General features: G+C 42.8%; 2 protein-coding genes across 2 annotated transcripts in view; one reads left to right on the plus strand and one right to left on the minus strand.

The window, feature by feature from the left end:
• Positions 1–262: 262 nt before the first annotated feature.
• CNN3 (calponin 3) lies at positions 263–27,119 on the plus strand. The gene is made up of 7 exons (XM_061183852.1): positions 263–565; positions 20,889–21,010; positions 21,218–21,284; positions 22,111–22,248; positions 22,596–22,712; positions 24,557–24,703; positions 26,014–27,119. The coding sequence occupies exons 1-7, from the start codon at positions 509–511 to the stop codon at positions 26,356–26,358; spliced, it is 993 nt and encodes a 330-aa protein (XP_061039835.1). The 5' UTR covers positions 263–508; the 3' UTR covers positions 26,359–27,119.
• SLC44A3 (solute carrier family 44 member 3) overlaps positions 18,273–27,235 on the minus strand; it is a 91,957-nt gene continuing 82,994 nt past the window's right edge. The window contains exon 16 of the mRNA XM_061183845.1: positions 18,273–18,417. The gene's annotated coding sequence lies outside the window, so the exon portion shown is untranslated. The remainder of the gene's footprint in view (positions 18,418–27,235) is intronic.

Raw genomic sequence — 27,235 nt, forward strand, 5'->3', positions numbered from 1 at the left:
CCCCGGGCGCGGGGGCAGGGCCGGCCCCCATCGCGGGCCTGGCCTCCGCCTGCGCTGCCCTGTCGGCCGGGCCGGGAGGAGGGGCAGTCTCGCCGCCGGCCTGTATGGCGTGAGGGCGGGGACGGGGTCCAGGGACCCGCGCGGGGAGGGAGCGCCGCGCCCGCCGCCCTTCAATTGGCCGCACCGCCCCCTCGCGGGAGAGGCGGGAGGAGGAGGCCCTCCATTGGTCGGGCTAGTCGGCCAATCCCTGAAGGTCCGGAGGAGGCGGTGGGGGGCAGTTCGTGCGGGACTCCGGAGCCGACCGGGAGGCTCTGCGGGACCTCGTCCGACTGAGTAGCCGAGGCACCGCCCGCGTCCCGCCGCCGAGTCCGGGCGATTCCTGCGCCGCCCAGGGGAGCGAGCTCCGAGCATCTTGTGGTGCGGCCACTCCTCGGGGCCAGGAGCGGGGAAGCCGAGTGCGAGAAACCCCCGGACCAGAGCTCAGCCTCTTCCCGCCGACCGAATCATCATGACCCACTTCAACAAGGGCCCTTCCTATGGGCTCTCGGCCGAAGTCAAGAACAAGGTACGCCTGGGCAAGGGTGGGGCAGGACCCCGGGGCCAGAGGTGGGATGCAGGGCGCCGCCCAGGGGACCCTGGGACGGGGGTGGCGTGGGCCGCGCTTCGCCCAGTGCGCCTTGTCTATGGCGGGCTTCGCGGAGAGGAGATGTCGGGGCGGCGCGAGAGTCGCCGCGCGTCCCCGACCTGTCCCCGGCTCCAAGCACCGGCTCCCGGGCTCTCTTCTGGCTTTGTTCCAGCGCTGCGGGCCGGGACTGGCGGCGGGCGGTGGGTTCCCGGGCTCCTGGAATCCCGCAGCGCCTGCCTTCGGCTCCAGGAGCGGGTCTGCGGCTGCAGGACGCACCCTTCCGGGAAGGGGGCGCTCCTGCGTGGTCGTTCGCCCTTAGGTGGGGTCAGTCCGCGCGGCCAGGGACCCAGCGAGCAGCCTCCGCCACCCGCTCCGGCCCGGGCTCCTGGCCGACCCTGAACCTTTTCTTACTCCAAACCCCAGGCCGAATTCAAGTGTGTGAGTAAAGTTAGGCGGTTACATGGCCAAACTGGGTTCCCCATTGTTCCTCGCCTCTTCCCGGGTGGGAGACCGCTGAGCATCCCACGCACGGACCTCTGGGACCACCGGAAGAACGGGAGCCGTCCAGAACCCTTCACGGTTGTCGAATACCGGTGCCAATTGCTGCTGCTTCTGCGGGAAGCGGAGACAAAGCCTGAGTGCGCCGTTTTGGGAGTATCTGCTGTAGACTTGAGATTTATTTTTATAAAACACTGAGAAGTTTGTAGTACGTTAGACTTCAACGATATCAAGGAAATCTTCGTGGGTTGCTTTTGTTAGGGTTTATTTGCTGAGGCGGGCTGTAGTTTGGAGTGATTGGGCTTTGGTAACCTCGGTTCTGCCACTTTGCCCAGCATAAGAATGCGTTGGGTTTATCTTTAGTACTTTCGGTCTGGGAAAGAGATGAGAGGCGTCCCCCTCCCCAAATCCTCTCCTTCCTTCCTCCCTCCCTGCATTCCAAGCCCATGACATCAGGGGTTTCTGGGGGGAGAGAGCAGCCAATCGGCGCGGAACTGCGCACAGAACGCTCATTGTCTCCTTTCTGCTGTTCTGGCCAAAGCGCCACAAAGGAGGGCTGCTGTGGTTTAATTCCCATTAACCTCCCGGGAGCCGAAGCATGTCAGGATTGCCACCGCACCGTCCTACCGCTTGTAGAATTCACTGGCATTGTCAGAGTTGTAACATCGCAGCGTTGGGGGTGTACGCGCTGTGGAGTGAATTATGTAGAGGCCATGAAGCGCACCATTGTCACACCCCAAGGGAGAATTGTGGCTCTTCTCACCCCGTTATATAGTCTCCAGATCATATTGTCATTCAGTTGTTAATAAGTTCTAAACAATCTCTGAAGCAAGGAGTTTATTTTAGTCTATGTATCCAGAATTGAGATTTAGATCTTTTACCTTGTCAAGTGTGTTGCCCATTTTAGAAAACGATTTTCTGAACATTTTTGTAAAGAACAGAAAAGTGAGTGGTTTGTGTATGATTGATTACAAACCCCACCAATTGAAAACTTGCAGAATATTGTTCCGTTCTTTCCAAGGTTTGCAAGCGGAGCTTTAGGAATCCTTTCAGAGGACTCAGCATGTCCAAACTGCTGGATGTGATACCCTGGCCTGGCTCGTGCACATTAATTTTAATTCGCTCTTGTGATTCTTGGCTGGCAACAGTTGAGTCTCTACCTTTTGCATTGTAAATGAGGTACTGATAACTTTGGCAGTCCTTCTAGAGACTTTTCTTGGACGTTCATATCCATGTTAATTTCTTTTGGCTGACTAATGAAGCAACTTCTGCCCTTTGCCTACTTATCATTGAGCAGACTGAAGGAAATGTGTGGACTGAGGCTAGATCATTGTAATTATTATACGTTTTTAAAAATAGTAAAACCTCAGCTTTCAGAACCTTTGGAAAGTTAAACTTTAGGTTTATATAACTGTGAGTTTATCCCTTTAAGCATCAAACCATCCTTAATAACCCCTTTCATTTATATGGCCCTTTCATACAGTATTCTTTCATAGGAAGTCTTTTTTATATATATATAAATTTATTTATTTATTTTTGGCTGCATTGGGTCTTAGTTGCTGCGCGCGCTTTCTCTAGTTGTGGCGAGCGGGGGCTACTCTTCGTTGCGGTGCGCGGGCTTCTCATTGCGGTGGCTTCTCTTGTTGTGGGCACAGCTCTAGGCTTGACGTCTTCAGCAGTTGCGGCTTGCGGACTCTAGAGCGCAGGCTCAGTAGCTGAGGCGCACCGGCTTAGTTGCTCCGCGGCATGTGGGATCTTCCCCGACCAGGGCTCGAACCCGTGTCCTCTGCTTTGGCAGGCGCATTCTCAACCACTGCGCCACCAGTGAAGCCCCATAGGAAGTCTTTTGATCTCAGCAGTAGAGCAGCCCTCTGAGGTGGGTAGGATTCCTGGGATTATCCAACATCATTTACAGATCAGGATGCTGAAGCTCAGAAAGATGGGATTTGCTCAAGATCACAGAAAAATGTTGGAATATTCTAAGAATTTTAACTCTAAGAGTGATATCTTAGTTTAGTGAGGTACTTAGGGATGTTCTGCTAGATGTCACTATTGTCCACCCTCCTGCCCGCTATTTTTGCTGTTCACCTGTCAGTTCCTGGCATCATGATTATTCATTTAATGCTGTTTTAATCTCTTCTGGGCTTGGAAATCAAATATCCATGTTTGCTAGTCCTTTGTATGAGATACTGCATTTCAATTGAGGGCTCAGAACCACCTGATTGAGTGGGTCTGTGGAACATGATCTTTGTCATTGCTTGGTTTGCACACCTTTTGATTTCTTCCTGCTTTTTCTTTATGTATTGCATAACTGATATGTTGCTTAAATATTAATTTTTTTTCTTAAAACCTCATTAACAAAGTGGGGGGAGATAGTGTGGAATGGACCTTGGAGTGATGCAGATGTGGGTTCTAATCCCCCTTCTGCCACTTACTGCCTTGAATGATGTTGGGCAAATTATTTGGTATTTCTGTCCTAGTTTCCTAATCAGTAAAATGGGGGAAGTGATAGTTACCACCTCTAAACTCTGCATTGTTGAGATGTGTCTGGCTTGCAGTAAGTACTCAATGACTATGTTGTGGTTATTAGTTCTTAGTAATAGAAAACTAGTATTGGTATTATATTTCTTAGACTTGTATGTCACTGCCTCTTTAAGCATTCCATTTCTATTAAAAAAGCCTTTGGTCTTTTTATATTTGAATTGAGGAAGTATTTGATCTTAGATAGTTTTAATTAGTAAAATTTCAGGGAAAAGTCAGTAAATTTAAGATACTTGTTTGATAAGATAATAATACCTGGTAGAACATACAAACTTACTTTTTTTTAATAGGCAAGAAGATGTTTGAAAACAGCCTAAAAAAAGTAGAATCCTTCAGCCTGCGATATAATCAGTATGTCTCTAATGACAAGAAAAGGATCATAACTTGCAATCTACCAAGACTATAGTGGAGTAGAAGGTCCGGAATATAGAAACTGGTGTAGATAGTTGAGTGAGGGATGGAAACACTCGTAAAGTAGTAAGGTCTTACATGTATCATATAGGTTACGCCAGGCCCTTGACTGCACCTTGGGGACCAAAGGTAAATACCTCTGTGCCTTATAAGCCATGGCAACATGACAGGTCCCAAAAGGAAGCACAGCATTTCCTGACACTTGGCTCTGAACAAGATGTTGGAGTCGGGTACTTTCTTGTAGAGCTGAGGATGCAGTGAAGCATACCCTCACCAGTCTTAGAGCACATGGTGCCGGGAGCTTTCTTACAGGTCTCAGGGAATGTGGAGGAAATTAGTTGTGGGGCGGGAGTGGGTGAAGCTGAAATGATCTTACCTGGGCATGTTTCTTGGGAGGAGTCTAACTGAGATACTAAGAAGAATGGAATTGGAATGCACATTCTAACAGTTTCTGCTCCCAGGGAGTGTCTGATTTGAGCAAAGTAGCTTCTCACAGAATCTTGGTTTCAAAATGGTATCCCTCAACAGATAAAAACCATTTTGGAAGGCTTATTACTAAAATTGTAAGTCATTGAAGAGTAGGTTAAACAATCATATAGTAATAATTAAATAGGACCAAATGTCCCATGAGGCCATGCCGGCCTACCAGCCCAGTGCCTCTTGGACAACTGGTTTGCTCTGTGGATCAGAGTAACCCCAGGGTGTCTGTGGACTCCTGTTGTAAACTGTGTTCGAAGGTGGTCTGCCTTGTTTTCTGCTAGAGGAACAGAATCATGGTAAAAATGTATTGATGGGTTTAGCTTTAGCTTTTTTTTTTTAACTTTACAGTTCAGAAATAGGTTTTTTAAGATTTTTTTTTCATGTGGACCATTTTTAAAGTCTTTATTGAATTTGTTACAACATTGCTTTTTAAAAAATTAATTAATTTATTTATTTTTGGCTGCGTTGGGTCTTCTCTAGTTGTGGCGAGCGGCGGGGGTGGGGGGCTACTCTTCATTGTGGTGCGCAGGCTTCTCACTGCAGTGGCTTCTCTTGTTGTGGAGCACCAGCTCTAGGCGTGCAGGCTCAGTAGTTGTGGCTCGCGGGCTGTAGAGCACAGGCTCAGTAGTTGTGGCGCATGGGCTTAGTTACTCTGCAGCATGTGGGATCTTCTCGGACCAGGGCTTGAACCTGTGTCCCCTGCATTGGCAGGTGGATTCTTAACCACTGCGCCACCAGGGAAGTCCCTGCTTCTGTTTTAGTTTTGGTTTTTTGGCTGCAAGGCATTTGGTATCTTAGTTCCCTGACCAGGGATCGAACCCGCACCTCCTGCATTGGAAGGTGAAGGAAGTCTTAACCACTGGACCGCCAGGGAATTCCCCAGAAATAGGTTTTTAATTCAGAACTTTTTGTTTATTGTTTCTTTCCACCAGCGATAAGATCTCCATCTTATTCACTGATGAGATATATCAAGATCTATATTTTAGAATATAACTTGGCACATAGTAGATGCCCAATAAATATTTGCTGATTTCATTAATTTACCCATCAGGAGTAGATTTTACCATCTCTAGAAACTGGAAAGTAACCATGTTTGACAAGTCTGTGTAAAGGAATTCTGTGGTGCAAGTGTGATGTTTTTGAAGGACATGGTGATTTTTATAGTTTGCTTTTCTTGAGCAATTTCTTTTATTAGTTAATATTACACTGAAAACTTATCAGTAAGATAATTCCTTCTTTGTTGCTGAAGTTCTTTCTTAGACTCCCAGATTAGGGAGGAACAGTAGAGGCCCCTTCTGATGTGCCATTGTGGTTTGCCTGCTTTCTTGGTTTGTTTTCCTGTCTTGACCAAAACAGTTAAAGAAATAGACAGTTTACTGAATTGAGAAGAGGTACCATGCTACCTCTTTAAAAATACTCAGACTTATTTACTCTGGAATAGTAATGGGGATCATTATCAAGCTCGCTATCCTGTGATCTACAGCTTTTTATACTCTTTCCTTTGCCTCTGTTCTTTAAGATTCCAAAAATAAGCTTGACAATGAAGACCTTGCTGCTACCATCATCAAGCAGAGGCATATGCTCTATTTCCCTATGCCTTTTCCCCTTCCAGGTGGAATCATGAGGTTAGTGAGTGTCTTCTTTTCACTTAACAGTATATCGGGAACCACAGTTAATATTATCTGTTACATTAAAAAAAATTTAAAAAAAGAAGAAGAAGAAGCACAATTGGATGGTTTTGGTTTTTCAGCCAATTATGACCATTATATCTAAGAGAGAGAGGAAATGTTTATTTCTCATCTCAATATGACTAGGTGGTGGAAAGGAGCTTGTTCTTAGAATTTTCCGCAAGTTTCATTTTCTTCTAGGCATTAGCCTTCTATAGCATATACCACGTGCATTGGCTTTCCTTAACTCTGAACTCGTAGCCATGGTGGGCTCTTTGCTATTATTCATATGTACTTGTGCTCAAGTTTTTCTTAAGGGTTTTTTGAGCCTGGGGTTGATCCACACTGTTTGTGGGGCCTGAAGCTTATATAGTTTAGGGTTTATCATTACAAATAGTACAAAAGAATTTTGCACATTTTATAAAAACATGACCATGGGAATCTTTGTGAACTTGAAGATGTCGGGTAGGTCCCCTCTAGGTTCCTCTCAGTGAGAAAGTAGAACCTGGTGGCCTTGGAGACTGACTGGGTTGTAATCTTGGTTCTGCCTCTTACCCTGTGACTTTGGGCAAGTAACCTGTCTGTGTCTCATCTGTAAAATGAGGATATGCTAGTACCTACCTCTATAGGGTTTTGGGGAGAAATAAGCAGGATAGACAATCCACGTAACGTGTTTCAAATAATGCCTAGAACCAAAAGTACACATTATGTAAATGTTAGCAATTGTTCCATTTTGCTCTGCTGGGTAGGTTCGGTCCCGTGTTCTCCTGATTTATCTTCTAGATTTTGAGATTATCGCCAGGACTTGGACATTCAGGCACAAATCTGTTTGTATCTGAATGAGGCTTCTGGCAAATAGGGGACCACAGAGCCAAGCAGTACCTCTCGATTTCGCTTCTGTGTCAGGACTGTGATCTGCCCCCAGAGTCCTAGTCCAAGCCTCCTCCCCCGGCAGCCTGTGATGCACTACTGCAGTGAAATCCCAGGGTCTCTCTGCCTGTATTCACTCTGTCCACATTGCCCACAGGGCCACGGACTTCTGTGTAGAGCTAGAGGCCTTGTTTTCTGGGCGTGCTTACTTGGGTTTTTCTTCCTAAGAAGTCGATTTCTGTTAGACAAGACACATCTTTCATTTCTTGGTTCAGACAGGGCTCGTATTCCTCCACAGTGGACTGATAAACATATTTACCTTGTAGTGTTGTCACTGGAGGCCTTCACTTTTAAATGGTCTTTGGAAGGATCTACCTAGACCTGTGTGAAGCAAGTCCATGAGTAGAGAAGCCTAATTCCTAGCTTTCCCCCGGGTGGTAGGGAGGGGACCTCTTCAACATCTTCCTTCCTCCCAGGACCAGGAAGCTTCAGGGTGTGAGCACGGGCACTGTTGGGCGGGCACATCTGCCATGGGAAGGCCAGGAATTAGGGATGTGAGTGCAGAGAAAAGAGAAGGCGCTCTGGGCTGGGAAGGACTCTTCTGGGCAAGTCATAAGCTAAGCATTTATGGCCCTTTTCCTCTGTTCCCCCACACATTTTCTAGGGGATCCTAGCTGCTGAGTGGTGGCTAGGCATGCTGGCTATGATATCACTGTTGTTTCTTCTCTCCCCTTCTCAAATGTTTGCACACTAATCTTTCTTCATTATCTCAAGCCTCTCTGCCTGCTTAGCGCTGCAGAAGGCTCTACAAATGGATAGAGAGAGTGCTTTATCATTGCAGTTTTCCCTCCTTCCTTTTGTTTCACGTGGGAGGAAGTAGAGAAAATAATCAGTACCATGTGTAGTGAGTCTCTCAGAATTCAAACATGTGATTCTACTTTGGATGCAAAAATAGCAACAGCAATCATACTTCTAATCGAGTATAGAAATTATACTTATATTAAATAGCATATTTTGAGCTTGTTGGAGTCCTCAGCCCTTAGCAGCTGAGCTGGAACCTTAGGGCTGCTCTTCGGAGTCCGCACACAGCCAGATCTCTCCCCCTGAATGGACATGCATTTGTCTCTTCTTTTCCCTTTCTTCAGAGGCCTGGATGTTGAATAAACCCCCGTCCCCCAACCTCACCTCGGCCACACACACAAACACAGGCATGGGCTTTGCCAGCCAGGCTTTCGTTCCTAAATTTCTTCCTCTCTGGGCTTCGTTTTTCCATTTTCTTTTTCTCCTTTCAGTGACAACTCTGCTATTGACATCCTCTTCTGCAGTCGGTCTTACAGCATTTTCTAAAACATGCATGCGGTAGGAAGCTCCTTTTTATAGGGGCCAGGGGAAGAATTAAAGTCTGAGGCATCTCTGCCAAATCTCTTACTGTGAACTTTTGAACCATGCTGGCAACGCCCTTTGAGACTACAGATTCCAGGGCTGGTTTGAATCAAAGCCGCAGCAAGTTCACGGTGTATCGGTCTGCTACAGTGATGGTGGTGGTGGTTACTTTTGGTTGCACTCTCATTTCTCCATGTGTTGGAAGGACTTTATGTTAAGCCACAGTGTCTAAGCCACCACCCCGTTCCTGGTTCTTGATCCTCTGTCTGCAAGCGGTGTAGTTGCCCGTGCTATGTTCTCTGTGTATAGCTTAGAGAGTTCCTATCTCAGTTTGGTTAGAGGGGTGGGAGAGGGAGAACGTCCAGTGGTGGAAAAGCCTTAGACTTTGGAGCCAGACCTGGGTCCGAATCCCTGCTGAGCCCATGACCACGGACAAGTCATCTCTGCATGAAGATGATGCATCTACCTTGGGATGCCACCTTCCTTGCCTATGAGAACCTCTTCTCTTTTTTGATCCTTATTTTGTGAATGAAATATTTGTCAAGAAGAATGCAAACTGTACCAAAATATAAAAGTAAAGAAGTGAAAGTATCCTGCATCCCTTAGCCCCACCCAACTGCTTGTACAACTTTAAATATCATTTGAACATTTTAGAAAGTGAATTATAGTTTATTGTGTGGATTTCCGCTATGTATTTATTCATTACTTCCCTACTGGTGGATATTGCCTTAAAAAGTACTTGTGTGGAAAAGTGTGTAAGTTTTGACCTAACATTTAAATGTGTTTATAGGTATTACCAACTTGCTGTCTAAACAGTTGTATAGTTCCCACCAGTGGTTCAGAAGAGAAGGAAGATCTCCTCTTGATGTTAAGAACAAATAAAATTATCAAAGCAGCCTTGTCAAAATTCAAGTCACTTGCTTTAGTTCTTTATTTTCAAGTCTTGAGTCAGTGACATTTGTGACCCCTACGCCATGTGTCACCCCCACCAGACTCAAGTGGGAGTTGGCAATGAGATGAGGCCAAAGAATGGGGCGAGGGCATCTCTTATAAATTATGTGATGAGATAATTTTTTAAATAGAAAGCTCAGACAGCATCAAAATGATCTCTTATCAAAATAGCTATCAAATAGTAGTATCAAGTAAGTGGTTTTTATGGTATATTGGATTTGAAAGAGGAAATCTTTCTAGTATCTGGACAGAAGTGGCCAGCAAAGTGTAGATAGAAGGTTAGGGGTGGACATTTATTGAGTTCTTAAGATTTATGTAAATTAAGTCATTGATTCTTCTCAGCACCTTCTGATGGAAGCGCTATTAATGATCTCAGATTTACTGGTGAGGAAACTGAGGCATGGTGGAGATGGAATTCTAAACAGAGCATTCAGTTTCCAGAGACCACGCCCCTAACCATTTTAATTTGAGGCCCAAACTTGGGGAATCGACATCTTTCAGGGGAGGAGGAGAAGGCAGACCAGAGAGGGAAGCTCCAGGTCCTTTAACAAGAAGCCAGAGGGAAGAGAGACGGGAGGGGGCCGCAGGAGTGCTGCAGAGAGGCCAGGAAGAGGAAACGGGCCACTGGACTTGGCCACAGAGAGATCACTGGTGACCTTTTAAGAGATCGTTTTCAGTAGAGCCAATTTCCGGTGGGGGTTAGGAAGGAGTACTAAGTGAGGAAATGGAGAGGTTTGTCTTGAAATAAAAGAGAAACAGGACAGTGTTTGAGGCTGGCAGCAGGTTCAAAGATGTGCTTGTTTCAGACAAGATAGGGGGTAGTCTGTGCCCACTGATGGACCAAATAAAGGAAGGGCTCAGTACACATGGTGGGTGGGAGCAAAGCAGCAAAGAAGCTTCTTCACCATGAAAAGCTGGGAAAGTAAAAGGAAAAGGACCAGGAAAACAGAACTGAGGTGGATAAGACATCCCCTTTTCTGTTGCAAGTGCTGTGTTCCTCTTCTCATGGAACCACTGATGTGTGATGGCGTATGCAGCCAGGAGTAGGAGGAGAGGGTCCAGGCCAAGGCCTGATCGTGGAATACACTGTTGGTTCAGTTGCTTCTCTCTGCTGAGTCCTGCTGGGGCCCCTTTGCAGCCTGGGTACTGCTCTTTCCTCAGTCCCTCGGCCCTTGACCTGGAAAGGATGCGAAGCTGGGCTTATTTTGTTCTTTGTGCTTGGGTGTCCCCTAGCAAGCCTTCATGACACAATGTCCAGGGGACCTTGGTGTTGCGGTGCAGCACTCTGATGGAGGGTGCAGTGCTTCCAGAGGAACTCACTTTCTCCCCACGTTTCTGTGCTCTCAGATGACATTACAATCAGGTAAAATGTGGAGTTAGTTTTTACTGTTGAGATGTGGAGAGTGCCATGGACCTCACTGAAATTTCACACCCTCTAGTTTTCATTGGGGAGAAAACGGCAGTGATATCTAGCACAGTTAATATCTCTGTAAGACTCCCGTGAAATCTCTCTAGCCAGCATCTATCCTACATTTTAAAGGAGGTGTTTCAACTCTGTTCTTCGCTGGTTGGATAAAGCCATCTCTCCAGTGGGCAGACTCAGCTGTAGTAAGCAGAAGAGGATCCCCAAGAGGAGCTCCAGATGTACTGAAAGCTGACTGAGATGCTGGGATCTGTTCCTCCTTGGCCTCCTTTCCACCCTCGTCTCATCAGTAGTTCAGTCAGGGGGCAATGTGTGTTTTGACTCTGTTCTGGGGTAGACAGCTGGGAGCACTTGGATGAATGTGGTCAGTGGTCTGGGAGCGGAAAGGGTTTCCCAGTTCCAGAGAGACGAGTTTACGGTTGACACTTGGGACAGTGGGGGTGGATTTCATGCCTTCTTCCTCAGGTCATAATGGACTCTGAGACTCATCCTATGAAGCAGACTTGCCAAGTAATCGATGAGGAATGAATAGACATTCCCAAGCTACAAAAAAGCTACTGCCATGATATTCCTTGTAATTATGGAGAAAGAAAGGAAGATTTTTCAGTGCTATTCACATGCCCAACTCAGATTATTTAGGAGGCATCTAGAGTCCTGCTGAGGAGACAAGTGTTGAAAACCTGGATAGCAGCAAAAAATCTGGATACCTGCAAATACTGTGATGAGTGAGGTGTAGACCCTTAAATATTCTAGAGGTGAGGCAAAGCAAACAAAAACTTGAAGAGCATCTCTGTTTTCCTTTATCTCTGGGGGCTTTCGTTAAGATCCCCTTTCAGCAAGATCTCTACAGTGACATAAAATTCAAGACCCAGCCGGCCTCCTTCCCGAGTGAGAGGATGTCCTCCAGCAAGCTTTCTCATGGGTCTCCTTCCCACCGTTGCTGCATTGGCGCACGTGCTCTCTCCACTCCTGCGTGCCTCTCTGATCGGCTCCCTAGGTTTTCTGCGTTTTTATCCATGGTCTGCCCTATGTGTGGCATTCAGAATTTCTGTATGACTTCCATCTAAATAGTTAGATGGTACTAAGCTGTTTCTCCTGCCCCCAAAGTCCCTTCTAGGCCATATGTAGCCATTCCTGGCTGACCAGTCTCTCACGATAGGCTGTGTATGATTCTCCTAATCTTTTCTCCACCCAGTTTGCTCCTTCTCAAAACTGATGCCAGTTTGTAATGTCCCCTTTTAGAGTGTGGCCCACACAATTGACTACCAGGGTACAGTGGGATTATTAACTAGCTCCTTTGTTTGACTACAAAGCACTAACTCATTCTGTTTTGATCAGTGTCATCACCTGGTGAGGTGGTTCGAAGGAGGATTCCAATCCTTGCTTTGGCAAGTTGATTTCTGAGTCTAGAGGTGACTAATTGCCTAAGATTTTATAGTTCACATACTCCTCGCACACCTGTTTCATTTAAATAATCCTTTCCTTGATTACCTCATGAGGCTGTTTCCATCGAACAAGTAAGATGAGCAATAGTATTTTATAAATAATTGTAGACCTGTGCAGACCAAGATAGCGTTAGCTTTTTTAGGCTCACTGAGTTAGCATTACTAGTTAGTTCTAGAACTTTGGTCAGGATTTTACGTATATCTTGAAGAATTTGTTTATTAAGCTAGGATCTTTCTGAATCTGAATTTTGTTTCTTTTTAACTATTCCCAATTTATTTTTTATAAGTTTATTAAGTATGTCCGATAGTTTCAAATTGTTAGCTACCAGAACAGAAGAGCACAGATGTAAATCTAAGCCTCCGGGTACACATCCCTAGGAGCTCCTCCTCCCTTGACGTAGATCAGCACAGTGGGCATGGTTGTTCCTTCTGACCAGGCCCTACTTCTAGGGTTACGAAACTGGACTTCAGGAGTGCCATAGACATAAGGGACTTTTATCAGAAAGTAAAACAGATATGTCCCTAGTGATCCATCTAAGATGAGATCTAGGAGATGTGACGCCCATAAAAACCAAGCATTCAAATGCAGATGCCTTTCCGTAACAAGAGAGATCTTTAGATCTGTGGCATTTCCCTAGTCTGGTAATACTATCGGTAAATAAAAAATCATTTACTGAGTACCCACTATGGGTCAGGCATGGGCTCTAGGGGTAGAAAGATGAATGAAGCCTGTTTTGACCTCAAGAAGACATAGGCAGGTGTTCTTGGATATGCCTCGCATACCTACCCTGGCTCCTGGTGATGACTACCCTGCCCCTCCGAGTGCACACCCTCTCTCTGTAGTCCACTCGAGCATGACAGCCAGGTTCTTCAGCCTGTAGTGGAGACACCCTTGACTTCGGGTGGGAGTGGGCAGGAGTGGGCCCATCTCTAGGTTCCTGTTACTACTGTCTGCCAAGATTTCTCACATGGTGAGCTATTCAGTGTGCACATCTTTATTAATCATTATTTCTGAGTCTAGATTTTTCTGGGAATCCAGCCTCTATGATTACTTCCTCACTGTTTAAGTTTCAACTTTCAAAATCCACCTTTAACTATGTATGTTCTAAGCTTTGTAGTCCGATGGTCATTTTCTAGATAGAGAAGACAAAGTTGACCATCTATTGTTTCTGCATTTTTCCTACCATTTGTTAGTTATAGTATTCGCTTTAGGCACTGGACCAACTCCTCTTAAGTTATTTTAACATCTTTCATTTCTTGTCAGTTTCACAGTATTCATACGTTGAGTCATAGTATCTTTGTATTTATTTGACTATACATGTTTGGAGGGAAAAATTTGTGCTGGTGCCATATGCTGATACCTTGATTTGAAGATCTGGCTGTACCTCTCAGAGAAGGGCCAAAATTTAAAATGCCCTTAGACGTCACTCTGGTTTACCCCAGGCAGATGTGATTTTCCGTAGTTTTGGAATATATAGTCATTTCCTCTCAAATATTTAGTAAGTTCATGCCATAGAATGAGTCTCAGATTCTATAGTGAACTTGAAGAAGGCACACAATCTACCTTGACATCAATGTAAAGTGATTTTCTCTAGAATTCCTACCCCCTACTCCCCGTAAAATACAAACCCACTTTTAATTTTTTAAATTAAAAAATTTTTTTTCCAGTTTAAAGAAAAAATATATATTAAAAATACAATTGCTCTCTGATCCCATTCTTTCTTCCCTGTAGAAACTGCTGTCTTACATTTGGTATTTATCATTCCCACAGGATCTGATTTTAATCCAGTGGTTAAAGTTGATGATAGTAGACTGAACATTTGTACTAGCTACTGTTTTTTTTTCTTTAATTTTATACTTTTTAGTTTTATTATTTATTTAAAAAGTTAAAAAAAATTTATACAATTTTTAAAGGTTCCTTTCCATTTACAGTTTTTACAAATTATTGGCTGTATTCCCCATGTTGTACAATACATCCTTGAGCCTATCTTACACCCAGTAGTTTGTACCTCCCACCCCCAACCCCTAAATTGCCCCCTCCATAACTACTAGTTCTCTATGTCTGTGAGTCTGCTTCTTTTTTGACAGACTCACTTAAAAAAAAAAAAAAAAGTTACTTCATCCCTTTCACCAGCAGTAAGTAATCTGGAAGAGAATGAGAATTTGGGATGCAAACACAGGCAGGAAGGAGAGTGGAGATGTGTGGTGATGGGAATGGACAGGGGGATGGGCAGTATCTGAGGTGAGCCTGTCTGTGGTGGAATGCTCTTTTTGAATTGTAGACGGTAAAGGGAACAGGTTGCAGTGGGGTTTGGTTCATACCAGTTCCGTACTCAAGCTGATATAAATAGCGAGTGTTAATTCTGAGGTGTGTCAGACACTGAGATGGGCTTCCTCCTCACAATGGCCCTGGAAGGAAGGAGACAACTTGCAAGAAATGAGGTCACCAGGGTTAAGTTACTTACTTATGTCACTCTGGAACTGGGAACACAGTTTTTGGAAGTTTTTGAAGTTTGACTTCAAAGCATGTGATCTTTGGTCTGTTGTATCCCCAACATGAATACTTAAAAATTTGCAAAGGTATTTTAACATGTTTGGAGGATCTGTTGGGGGAAGGGTTTAAGGTAGGTCAACCCTGTTAAAGCCTGTTCATTCTCTTGCGTGAGATATCAACAAGGACAAGTGATAAAGCAAAGGAAGGGAAGCGGCATCTTGATGTTACAGATGGAAATTTACTGTTCGTTTCTTGTCTGAGTCTGTGGTGGTCCCAGTCTTTCTGGTCTCCCCTTATTTTAAATACCCTACTTTATTCTTTTTTTGACGAATGTCTTAACACACCTTATTTAATATTTGTCTCTTTCCACTAGAATGTCAGCTTTTTTTTTTTTAATAAATTTATTTATTTATTTATGGCTGTGTTGGGTCTTCGTTTCTGTGCGAGGGCTTTCTCCAGTTGCAGCAAGCGGGGGCCACTCTTCATCGCGGTGCGCGGGCCTCTCACTATCGCGCCCTCTCTTGTTGTGGAGCACAGGCTCCAGACGCGCGCAGGCTCAGTAGCTGTGGCTCACGGGCCTAGTTGCTCTGCGGCATGTGGGATCTTCCCAGACCAGGGCTCAAACCCGTGTCCCCTGCATTAGCAGGCAGATTCTCAACCACTGCGCCACTGGGGAAGCCCTAGAATGTCAGCTTTTAGGACAGAGACTTTGCCTTTGAACCATGCCTGTTACAAAGTGGCCATTTGAATGAAGGACAAAAGGAAGGAGTAATGCAGATAGAAGTTGAAGGAAGAATCCAAGACACACAAGGATCACTCGAAAGAGGGAAGCGGACACTGAATATGATTTTACTTAGAGAGTTTGGGGTAATGCTGGATTATTCTGGTGGCTCAAAATGGAGTCTAGTGAGAGTTCAGGCACGACTGACATTTGGGGGACACTCTTGTAACCACCAGAGACAGTAACCTGTCTGTCTGCTTCAGGTTTTAACGACTGCTGGGATAAAAAATGTATTGTGGGAAGGAGTATAGGGGAAAGACATGTCTTAATTCTTTAACAGATTCTACAATATCCTGGGTGTAAGCCGGCTGTCAGACAGTTCTCTTACATATATGATCATCACTCTGCCTCATGCCAGGTACAGCCCCATCTTTCTACTAAATTGCGTCTTGGCCAAATGCTCCATAGAACAGTGTGAAACAGCACTGTTTGGGTCAGTTTGTGGAGATGTTTTTGAAGCTCGGTTTCCCTCATTACGCAGTATCCCCTCTTAGGGATTCTGCGAGGGAAACTTCTCAGACCTCAGTGCCAGGAAGGGCTGGGCAATTCTTAACAGCTCCTTAGCCAGAAGGAGCGGGCTTTTTTCTGATCTAGCATCTCCCTTTACTGCTAGGGAGTTTAGGCCCTCAGGGCTTGTGTTGTTGAAGGGGATCTTTTTCTAGTGCTGTTTTGTACACGATTCACTATAAGACGTGCGTGTGGTCTGGAAGAAGACTTGGCAGACAGGACAGGAGCTTACTTCTGGGGAGGTGGGAGAGGGAGTAGGATTTGGACGAGGGGTGAAGAGAGACCTGTACTTTTTTACTCTGTCTAGTGTTTCTCAACTTTGTTTTCCGCGTCTCTTTCCCAAAGAGTCTTTTTAGACGTTTTTCCTAATTGCCTCCCGACCTCCACCAAATTTAAAACAAAGGAACAGAGTTTGTTGGGGAGGGTCACAAATTATTGTAATATCTAAGGTGGTTTTCACTCCCTTGGGGGGAAGTATCAGCCCCCACTGAGAACGCGTGCTCTACATACTTATACCTGTTTAATTTTTTTAAAACAAGTGCTATGGGACTTCCCTGGTGGCGCAGTGGTTGAGAGTCCACCTGCCAATGCAGGGGACACGGGTTCGAGCCCTGGTCCAGGAAGACCCCACATGCCGCAGAGCAACTAAGCCCGTGTGCCACAACTACTGAGCCTGCTTGCCTAGAGCCCGTGAGCCACAACTGCTGAAGCCCGCGCGCCTAGAGCCTGTGCTGCGCAACAAGAGAAGCCACCGCAATGAGAAGCCAGCGCACCGCAGCGAAGAGTAGCCCCCGCTTGCCACAACTAGAGAAAGCCCGAGCACAGCAACGACGACCCAACGCAGCCAAAAATAAATAAATTTATTTTAAAAAAAAAGAGGTCCTCAACAGGTGGCCTAAAAAAATAAATAAAAATAAACAAGTGCTATTTTAGAAATCCAGAAGAAAGGCCTTTGTAGTGGAGGGTGACTCCAGACTGGTGCTCTTAGCTGCTCTGAGGAGAATGCAGGGACAGCAGAGGCTGCAGCCACTCTGGGCATGGGCCCTGGGCTCAGAAGCACTGGATGGCAGGAGGATGGTCAATCCCATCAGATGCCCTAGAGGCTTTTTTCTCAGTCTTCATTTCTTTGCTTTTTGATTGTATTTGGGGTGGGGGTGGGGGTGTTTGGTGAGCTTTAGCGAGAAGCCTCTAGCAGATGTTCTCAGCGACCGTACAAAAGTCATTTGCAAGTGTGTCTTGATGTGAGAAGAGTTGGGAGGCCCCGCTGCAGAGAATTCGTGGGTGTTTAGGCAAGGAGGCAGGGCCGTGTGAGGAACAAGGGGCTGCTGTGGACTTGAACGCACCAGGCAGAAATTCTGAAATCCACTTAGGAAGGTCAAATAAAATAAATCTTAAAGAATAGTAAAGAAGTGAATGTTTATAAACAACTTGGAGGAGTGATTTTTAAACAGACTGGAGTGAAATTTCCATGAGGTATTAATGAGATAAGATTAAGTAATTTTTGAAGCTAACTTTCTTGTTCTGAGGAGGAAATACCAGCATTTACTTCCTGCCTGATGTTCAGTAATTAAGGCTTTTTAGATGAAAATAGTAAATAAAGTTTATTGGCCAAAGCTTACATTTATTTTTAATTGCTCTCAGTCCCTTGATTTTAAAAGATGTGTATAACAAACAATTTAAAAATAACCTGTGTAGTTAAAGAATATAATTATATTAGCTTGGGTTGTATTCTAGTATACTTTTAAAGGAAACTTAAGATTTCTGTATCCTATGGAGCAGAGCTGCAGGCCAGAAGCTAAGAGACAACTTGAAATAGATTTTTTCCCTAGATGATTTTGAAGAATTTTTTTCTTTTTTAATTTTGAACTTAAAAAAAAAGGACACATTCCTAAATCTTGAATTCTACTTAGCTGACGTGACTTCAGAAAGCTCACTTATTAGCAGTATTTGGGTAGAAAAATCCTTGCTGCTCCTTGACTTAAAAGAAAACTCTAAGTCAAAACCAATAGTTATATGATGTGGAAGCATACCTAGTTTTCATTTTTAGTTTATCACCTGGGCTCTTGGCTTTGCATGTCCGTGCTTAAGAATTTTTTCTGTCCATGTGCTATTACATTAAGTCTCAGAGACTGAGTCAGTGAGCCACCCAGAGCCCCACATGTAACTAGTCAGAGTCAGGGTTTGAACCTGGGTTCATCTGAGTCCAGTCCTTGATTTTTCTTTCATCATTCCCTTGATTAGAACAGTGAACAGAGGAGATGAAAATTCTCCCTGGCGTTCCTACTCGGATATTTCATGTTAGATCTGTAATCACTCCGTGGTTTGGGGCACGGCACCGAACCTGTCAGAAACATTTTGAACAAAGGAAACATAAATACGCTTTTATGTTTTTTTGGTTGAATAAAAATGGGTCTCATTTGGTTGAGAATTACCACCCCCACTAACCACCACCCCCCAAGAAAGACAAAGCTCCAACATAACTTCCAACTCTACATTTGAAAAAATGAAGAGAAAGAATTTCTTTACAATTTTTGCTGATTGACCAAGTTATTTAACACACAGCTTAGAATGGGAGGAGACCTAGTGCCCTTATTCAGCCAGCCTTCCTGTCGTACAGACAGGAACTGGTTCGGAAGTGAGACGAATGAACCAGTGTCCCATAGCAAGATGGGGGGAGCCAGGCTCTAGCCAAGGCAGAGCCCCTCCTACCCTAGCATATTGTGTTTCTTTAGATTTATTGAAATGCATCTCCTAGTTGAGAGTGCTTTGCTTTTGGAAAAAATTCAACTCACTCTTAGATATTGCTTTTCATAGCTGATGCTTAAGGAGTACTACTTCCTGCTTTTCTTCCTTGCCTGTGCCTTTCTGTCTGTTTCCCCCTACCCCCAAATTCATATAGAGAGAATTTCTTTTTCTAGCCACCTAGAGCAAGACTCCAGTGTGAAAAATATAGCCGTCTTAAATTTTTCTAATCTATTATTTATCCGTTTTCTAAAGGTGCCGTATGTAAGTGGATGTGTTTGATGTGTTGAGGAGGTACATCATTCAGGACTGTTGTCTGGGGTGTAACAGGAGCGATGGCTCCCTCCTGCGCACCAGAGGCTGCGTGTCCCTGTGGCAGAAGCTTCGTCCATCACTACCTCCTCCTTCCCCGTCCACACATCCAGATGCCAGTGTAACTCAGACTGGCAGGAAGTCAGAATAGATGTGCGATTTTCAGGGGTCGGGGGTCCCGGGAGCAGGAAATTAACACATTAACATTTGCCTGAGCTCTCTCATAAACTAACCTCCAAACCAAAACTTGATCCAGGAAACATTGCACAGTGTTAGTTATCTTAACATGAAAATATAAACGCATTGAATTTCCATTTGTGATGCTGGTTAACTAAATCTACAGCTTAAATAAATTATCCATTATTCTTCAAAGGTGTAGACCCATTTCTCTAACTTGGAAAGCAGTGCACACGGTGAGGACTTGCTGTCTCCTTAAATGACACAGCACTTAGTGAAGTCATTTGCCCTCTGGTGAAGCAGAGGCCTGTCCTCCACACTTGGTGGGGGGCAGGGGGAAGGTTTCCTCTGTGACTGGGGTAGACTGGAACTTGGAGGGCCTCTTCATGACGAAAATGTCCTCATGCCATCTCATTTCTTTCGGTAATTAAACCTAATCGTGTGTTACAGAAGCAAACGTTTCTACTAATTATTTCCATCTCCAGCAACGCTGCAGCTGACTCCTAAGCTCACCGTGATTACCATCCCCCTGGGCATTGTCTGTGTGTTGTTGGCACTTTCACCTGTGCTAATGAGAAGAAAAATGACACATAATCTTTCCTTCTTCCCAGGTGTGTTCTTCTCCCTAATAACTCTGATTGATAAGGACTGACCCTGGGACAAGGAATAGCATAAGAACTTGAGCATGTGATCTTTAACAGTACTTAAATTGTATTATTATTTTTTTAATTGAGGTTTATGGTCTTATTATGAAGGGATCTTTCAAAACCTGTGTTTAGCAGGTATTTTTAGCATGTATGATAGTAAAGCATCTGTGTTGGTAATGTTGCCTTTATCGTAGAATTCTGTAAGTAAAGAGTTAACAACTTTTAACTTTATTAAATGTTTGGGTGTTAGATGCAATGCTGAGTAGGTACTAAGGGTCCAAAAGTGAATCAAATGCTTTTCCTTCCTGTGAGGAGTCTAATATGATACAGAAGCAGAATTTCAGTATTCTAGTGTAAGTACAATGATTATTACAAGGAAAGCGTGTGTGTGTGTGTGTGTGTGTGTGTGTGTGTGTGTAGGGTGCAGTGTGTATTTGGCTGAATAGAAGGCATAGAAACACCAGAGCTTTCCGGGCAACAAAACTATTAGACTGGTAGGTATTGCAATACTGTGTAAAATCGTTGGATGTATCAGAATCCTGCCGGTCTCACTCCCTCTCACTCTTTTTTGGAATGTGGTAACTGATGACTTAATCTTTAACATTTCCTGTGGCTGGTGCCATATTGTAATACACTGTTAGCCCCTGTCACTTCCTGTGTGTCATGAATGGGAATCTGTTTTATCTTGAGCCGTATTTTCTCCCCCTCAGTCCCAGCTTCCCGCCATGTGTTGTTCAAAATTTGTATGACACCTCCTTAACCAAAAACTTTTATTAGTTACTCAAGCTGTAATGGTTAGGTTCGCCAGTGAACTCCAATGAGTGTAACTTACTGCAGGTCACAGCTGTGGTCTTAATGGATAATTAAAGCAGAAGAAACCAGCAGTTTTGGGTGCTTTAGTGAAACTTCTAAAGTTAGTTAACTTGTATTTCAGATTGCTTCCAAGTATGATCATCAGGCAGAAGAAGATCTTCGCAATTGGATAGAAGAGGTGACCGGCATGAGCATTGGCACCAACTTTCAGCTGGGCCTAAAAGATGGCATAATCCTCTGCGAGTAAGTTTTGGTCCTGATGTGGCCCCTCTTCCAGTCCTTTCCACGGGCCTCTGTCTTGCCCACCTTGCCAGTCCAGGGTGTCAAACCTTGATATTCTGCACATGTCTTTAATGCTTTCCTTTACGGATGTCAGAAGAACCAACTTTACATTCCAGTCCTTGTTTGTTGTTCCAATAAATATGGTATCACTTATGCTTTTCTTTTCAGACTCATAAACAAGCTACAGCCAGGCTCAGTGAAGAAGGTCAATGAGTCCTCATTAAACTGGCCTCAGGTAACAGCCAAACCAGCAACCCCTGATTCCAGTCGCTTACTCTTTATGCAGTGAGAACTTGATAACAATTTAAAAATAGACATTTTAGCAGAAATTTGTGCACATGACTATATTGTTTTTTACAATGTTATTTTTAATGTTTCCATAATTACTTACAGTTAGTTCTGTGATTATTAGATGTTTAGCTTAGAAGTTTTCTTATTACGTATTTAGTCTGTATACTCTCAGAGAGGATTTGACACAGCTTACATAGAGAAATACAACCTATGGTCTAGGTCCTAGAACATAGGATAAATGAAGGAAAAAGCAAGGAATTTAACATAACAACTAAGGGTTGACTGTAGAGCACTGTATTAAGCATAGTCTTAGTTCATGAATGTGTATGATAAAGTAAAATTGGATATTTTGTCTTGAGCATATGCTTTGAGTTATGAGGATAAACACTTAGTAACCACACATTTTTTTAATTAAAATTTAAACATAATAAATTGTGCATTAATATAATTTTGTACCTTTTGACAAAGAAAATTCCAGCCCTGGATAGGTCAGGCACAGAATTCTTTAAAACATGTAAGGAAGATCTTGACTTTAAAGAACTGAAAAAACTTGACTGCTTAAAAATATTAAAAAGACCATTATGTGACCAACTATGAAAATACTCTTCCTTTTCCAGAGAGAGCTACGCTTACCACGTATCTGGTTGAGAATCCTTGCCAAGTAGCTTTCTGCCTGGCATCTTGTACCTAGTCATAAAGCCTTAGAATTCTTAGATAATATGAACGTCAGTATTTAGCGCCAAAAGTTGTATGCTTTTTTTTCTTTATAGTTGGAGAATATTGGCAACTTTATCAAAGCTATTCAGGCTTATGGTATGAAGCCACATGACATATTTGAAGCAAATGATCTTTTTGAGAATGGAAACATGACCCAGGTTCAGACCACACTGGTGGCCCTAGCAGGTCTGGTACGTATATGTCTTTAATGACTGGTTAAAAAACCCCCCACTATGTTGGTGATTAATTGCATCTTTGCTCTCATAGTTCAGACTAGACAGACTAGGCCTGTCTCTTCCGTAATTATTAGCTTTGTGGAAAGGCTGCCGACATCAGCTGCCTAGTACTGGATAGCTTAATCAGAATACTCACATTTCAGAGGGCTGGGGTGTTTTTGAATGGCTTTAGATGTGTTTTTACCCCTAGCTTGGGTCTTAACAAATGAAACCTTCATCTATGGACAGTATCATTTCTTTGTTGTTCCTTCTGTAAAACTCTGTTGGCAGAATCACTAGTTAGTGTGCATATTTCTGTCTAGGCTAAAACAAAAGGATTCCATACAACCATTGACATTGGAGTTAAGTACGCAGAAAAACAAACAAGACGTTTTGATGAAGGAAAATTAAAAGCTGGCCAAAGTGTAATTGGTTTGCAGGTAAGTAATGTGGTATTGCATATCAGTTACTTATTCAATGTCATTAATTCTTACCATGCAAAGCATCTCTCGTAAGTAAGGAACAGATAGATATACAATAGTGTATATTTTGGCATGGCTCTGTGGTTTATACAATTTATGTCCATTTAAAGCCCGAGACGATGATGGTTTTAGAAGAAACCTCAGGCGTGCCGTCTGACTTAGTAATTGTTTCTCCAGGAAATGATTTTTTTTCCTAATTACATTGTCCTATTTTTTTAAGAAAATATACTTTATAAATTCCTAAATGTTATTGACCAAATGAAGCAATTTTAGAAAACCTCAATACCAAAGTCATTTTTTTATCCTAGTAAAGCATGATTTATCCGTCCTGTGGAATACTTTGTTCAGGTATTTTTTTCCCTTCATGTTGTTCCCCTGCAGAGTGTCACAAAAACACCACTGCTAAATGCCTAATATGCTAAGGGCTTTACTGTCTGATACCTGCTGGATACGATGCCTCACTGTTGACTGAGTCTACATGAGTTGGATTTATTTATTTATTTCAGCTTTATCGGGGTATAATTGACATATGGATTTATTTTTATACAGTACAAAATCATGTCAGTGGCGAGAAATTGGAAACCTGAATTTCCAGACAGTAATCAGTTGTTTAAATTGTGAGAGCTCCATAAAAGGAACTAGTAATGAAGAAAATGATATACAAGAGTTCAAAGATTAAGGAAAACAAATCAGGTCATAAAATATTGGGTTGGCTAAAAAGTTTGTTTGGGGTTTTTCAGAAGATGTTACAAAAAACCCAAATGAACTTCTTGGCCAACCCAATACTATATAGTCAGTGTGATCCCAACTTTATTTTTTAAATGAACATGCATATTTTTGTATGTATATGTATGTGTATCTGGATATGTACACAGAAACATAAGCTAAAAAAGCTACATGGTTATACACAAATCTTTACAATGAATGTCTAAATGGTAGGATTTCAATGATTTTTTCCCCCTCCCTTCCTTTTTGCTTATATGTGTTTTTTTTTTATCTTCTCCAGTGACAGGTTTGACTTTTGGTAATAAAGTTTTCCTTTAATAAATCTTGTTTTTTAAGGAAAAAAGACCAGCAGTAGAAATGTGTCCCCAACCAGTAGAACAAGGTGTACTGGTTGGTCCTGAAGCCATGTTATTCTCAATGGGGAATAAAAGTTAATTATTATTCCTCTGAATATTGCTAAGTTCAGATTCTTCATTCTGCCCCTCTCTGACTCTGTCTAGTGACATGAGAGTTAGAGGAATAAAATGTGGTTCTTTTCCCATGAAAATGTTGGTGATTTTAATGAAACTTAAGCCCTTGCTAAGCTGCCAGAGAAGACACCTGGCATTTACTGTCACATTTTATGCAAAATATGTTTGGAGTAGAAAAGCATGTTGTTTAGCCAAAGATTGCTCTGTCCCTTTAAATGGCTGAAGCAGGTACCCATAAATTTGGTTATTTGTGCTAAAGAGGGTAGGGGAAAGAGTTGGAGAGGAAATTATTCATAATTCTGCCACTGTAATAACTTTTTGTGTGTCTGTCCTTCTCTTTCTATGTGCATGTTTGTATCTGATGAATTATGTTGTGAGGCTTTATATCCAGTGAAGTTTTTGAAATTTTTCTTTTTAAAGTGAGCACCTTGAAATTTATTTGTAAAAGCATAGATTTTGTATCTAGTTGACTGCAGCCTCAGCATTGGAAGGGACTTGTCAATTGCATCCCTTCTAAGAAATCTTTCCAGTAGAACAGAAAGTTTTGTTTGTGTCATATATATTGTTGATTTCTGATAATCAGTGATTTTATTTTTAACTTAAAAGATGGGAACCAACAAATGCGCCAGCCAAGCAGGTATGACAGCCTATGGGACTAGGAGGCATCTTTATGATCCCAAAATGCAAACTGACAAACCTTTTGATCAGACCACGATTAGTCTGCAGATGGGCACCAACAAAGGAGCCAGCCAGGTAAGCAATACCTTTTTGTACTTGTTTCAAAGAGTACAAAAGGGCTATTTAAATTCACACTTACCTTATTCTTATTAACTGAGTCCAAAGCGGTTATTTTTTTGTACGATATATATATATTCCTTCAGGAAAGTAAGATTTGCTGAGAAAGCAAAAGAATCAAAGGGCCTTTTCTGTAGCCACACAAGTATGGTGTGGCCCATGGCTTTTATTGGCAGTTAGAACAGCTGGCCTTTCTACCTAACCAGAAGAAAAAGATATGTTTATTACAGTATTCTTGCTCCAAATCCAAGTGAATTGCTCATTCTAATGCTTCTTTTATTTTTAAAGAAGCCCTCAACTAATTTGGTGGGTAAAATTATCTGGTGTTTTACAAAGAACTCTAGCTAGCATTATGGTAAATGTGTGACTCTAAGGAGATGGAAATACAGCATGGTGAGAATGCTAGTATCCTACCACCACACAAGATGGAAGTATTTCCTGTGAAGAATAAATAGATCACCAGCACCTCGCAAGGCGGTGTGCACATAACCATATCAGAGCGGGACATGTCTTACATCCAACAAGAGTGGGGATAAAGTTTGAAAAAGCTTTTCATCATGACCTCATGAGGTGTGGTGGTGTTACCCTTTATGGAATATGTCCTGCCACATGGGGCACTGTCTCAGAGCTGCCACTCAGGTTTGCTTTTTTATCGATTAAATCTGAAAGCATGTTCTTGGCATAAGTGGAGAAATGAGGTGAGTTACAGTACTCTGAAAAGGAGGGGAGTAGTTGTTCTGAAATAGCTGGCTCTTTGGTGTCTCAGAGCCTTCTGAAAGACTCAAGTCCTTAAGGACTGCTCAGCATAATTTTTGTTGAATGTATTACAGACTTTTGAAATTGGTAACCTGGATAGCGTGTATGGTCATAATAGGCATTCAGATGTAGCTTTCAGGTATGCCAGCATTATGCTTTGTTTTTATATTCGTTATGTCCAATCTTCTTATTCCAAAGTAGGTAGTATTGTCTCCATTTTGCATATGAGAAACCTAAAACTAAAAGTAAGTTAACTTGTTTGAGGCCACATAGCAATTTTATAGCAGAGCAAGGATTTGAAGGAAGGGCTGACCTTAGCTCGAAAAGCCAGTGAATATTGCTTTGTAAGAGAGTCAGCATCAGGATATTTTGGTGAGCTAGCTTTACCCCTGAACCGAATGAAAGTTATTAGTGTTCACATTCGATGGGAATTTCATAATTTATAAAATACACAAGAAACAAGAATAGATTTTAGCTGCTGTTTTAACTTTTATACTATGTTTTAATACCAGGCGGGGATGTTAGCACCAGGTACCCGAAGAGACATCTACGATCAGAAGCTAACATTACAACCCGTGGACAACTCGACAATTTCTCTACAGATGGGTACCAACAAAGTCGCTTCCCAGAAAGGAATGAGTGTGTACGGGCTTGGGCGGCAAGTATATGACCCCAAATACTGTGCTGCTCCCACAGAACCTGTCATTCACAATGGAAGCCAAGGGACCGGAACAAATGGGTCGGAAATCAGTGATAGTGATTATCAGGCAGAATACCCAGATGAATATCATCATGGCGAGTACCAAGATGACTACCCCACAGATTACCAATATGGAGACCAAGGCATTGATTATTAGATTCACAGAGGAGCTCAGTATTTAGCCCGTTGTTTTTATTCAGTGAGAACCAAGCTAGCCTTGAGTAATTTTTATCTTGTCTTCCTAAAACACTATTAATGCTTATTGTACCTAAAGGAAATACTGCCTTACATACATTCCTTTTTCCTTTTTCTGCCTCTTCCCTAAATAGTTGCCTTTTAGTGCTGTAACAGTTAAATCCTACAGCATAACCAATAACTCGCATATGAAGTAAAAAGGAATACTGTGAAAGGGGAGTACTCTTGTACAGTCAATTCTTTTATTAAAGATCTATGCATTTTTACAATCCTCTACTTAAATTGGTATTTTCAAACAATAGGAAGCTTTTTTACAGTTTAGTATCTGGTTTCTACATGGAAGACTAAACCCATGCTTATAGCTAAATGTGGTCTTTGCCAACTAAATTTAAGATGCAGCATTTTAGAAATTTATATATCAATGTTTCTACAGTATTGTTTGCTAATTTTTAAATAAAGTCCTGATCAGTGTGCATTTGTGATTATATGTGTACTCATTCTTACCTAAGCCGACAAGATCTTTTCCGAGTGGTGTTTCGAAAGGAGTGTGTACAAAGCTGGCCTGCAGACATCGAGGTCTGGGGGGTGCGTTTGCTCTTCCTGTTTGTGCCAATGTATCGATGTAGAGTTGCTCTGTTTTCTTCCACTGTATTTATTGCTGCATTTCTCAGCATAAACTTATCCCATTGTATTTTTTATAAATAAATATTTTTTTTGAACATTCCTATGAGCCACAGGCTGATTATTTTCTGGCTAACTTCCAGATGGGTAGAGTCAGATTTTTTTTTTTTAAGTATTCTTTCCCAGGTACTGTTATAGGATACTTGAACATTTCTTTA

Source organism: Eubalaena glacialis, chromosome 3 (assembly GCF_028564815.1).
Source record: "Eubalaena glacialis isolate mEubGla1 chromosome 3, mEubGla1.1.hap2.+ XY, whole genome shotgun sequence".
Taxonomy (NCBI): Eukaryota; Metazoa; Chordata; class Mammalia; order Artiodactyla; family Balaenidae; genus Eubalaena; species Eubalaena glacialis.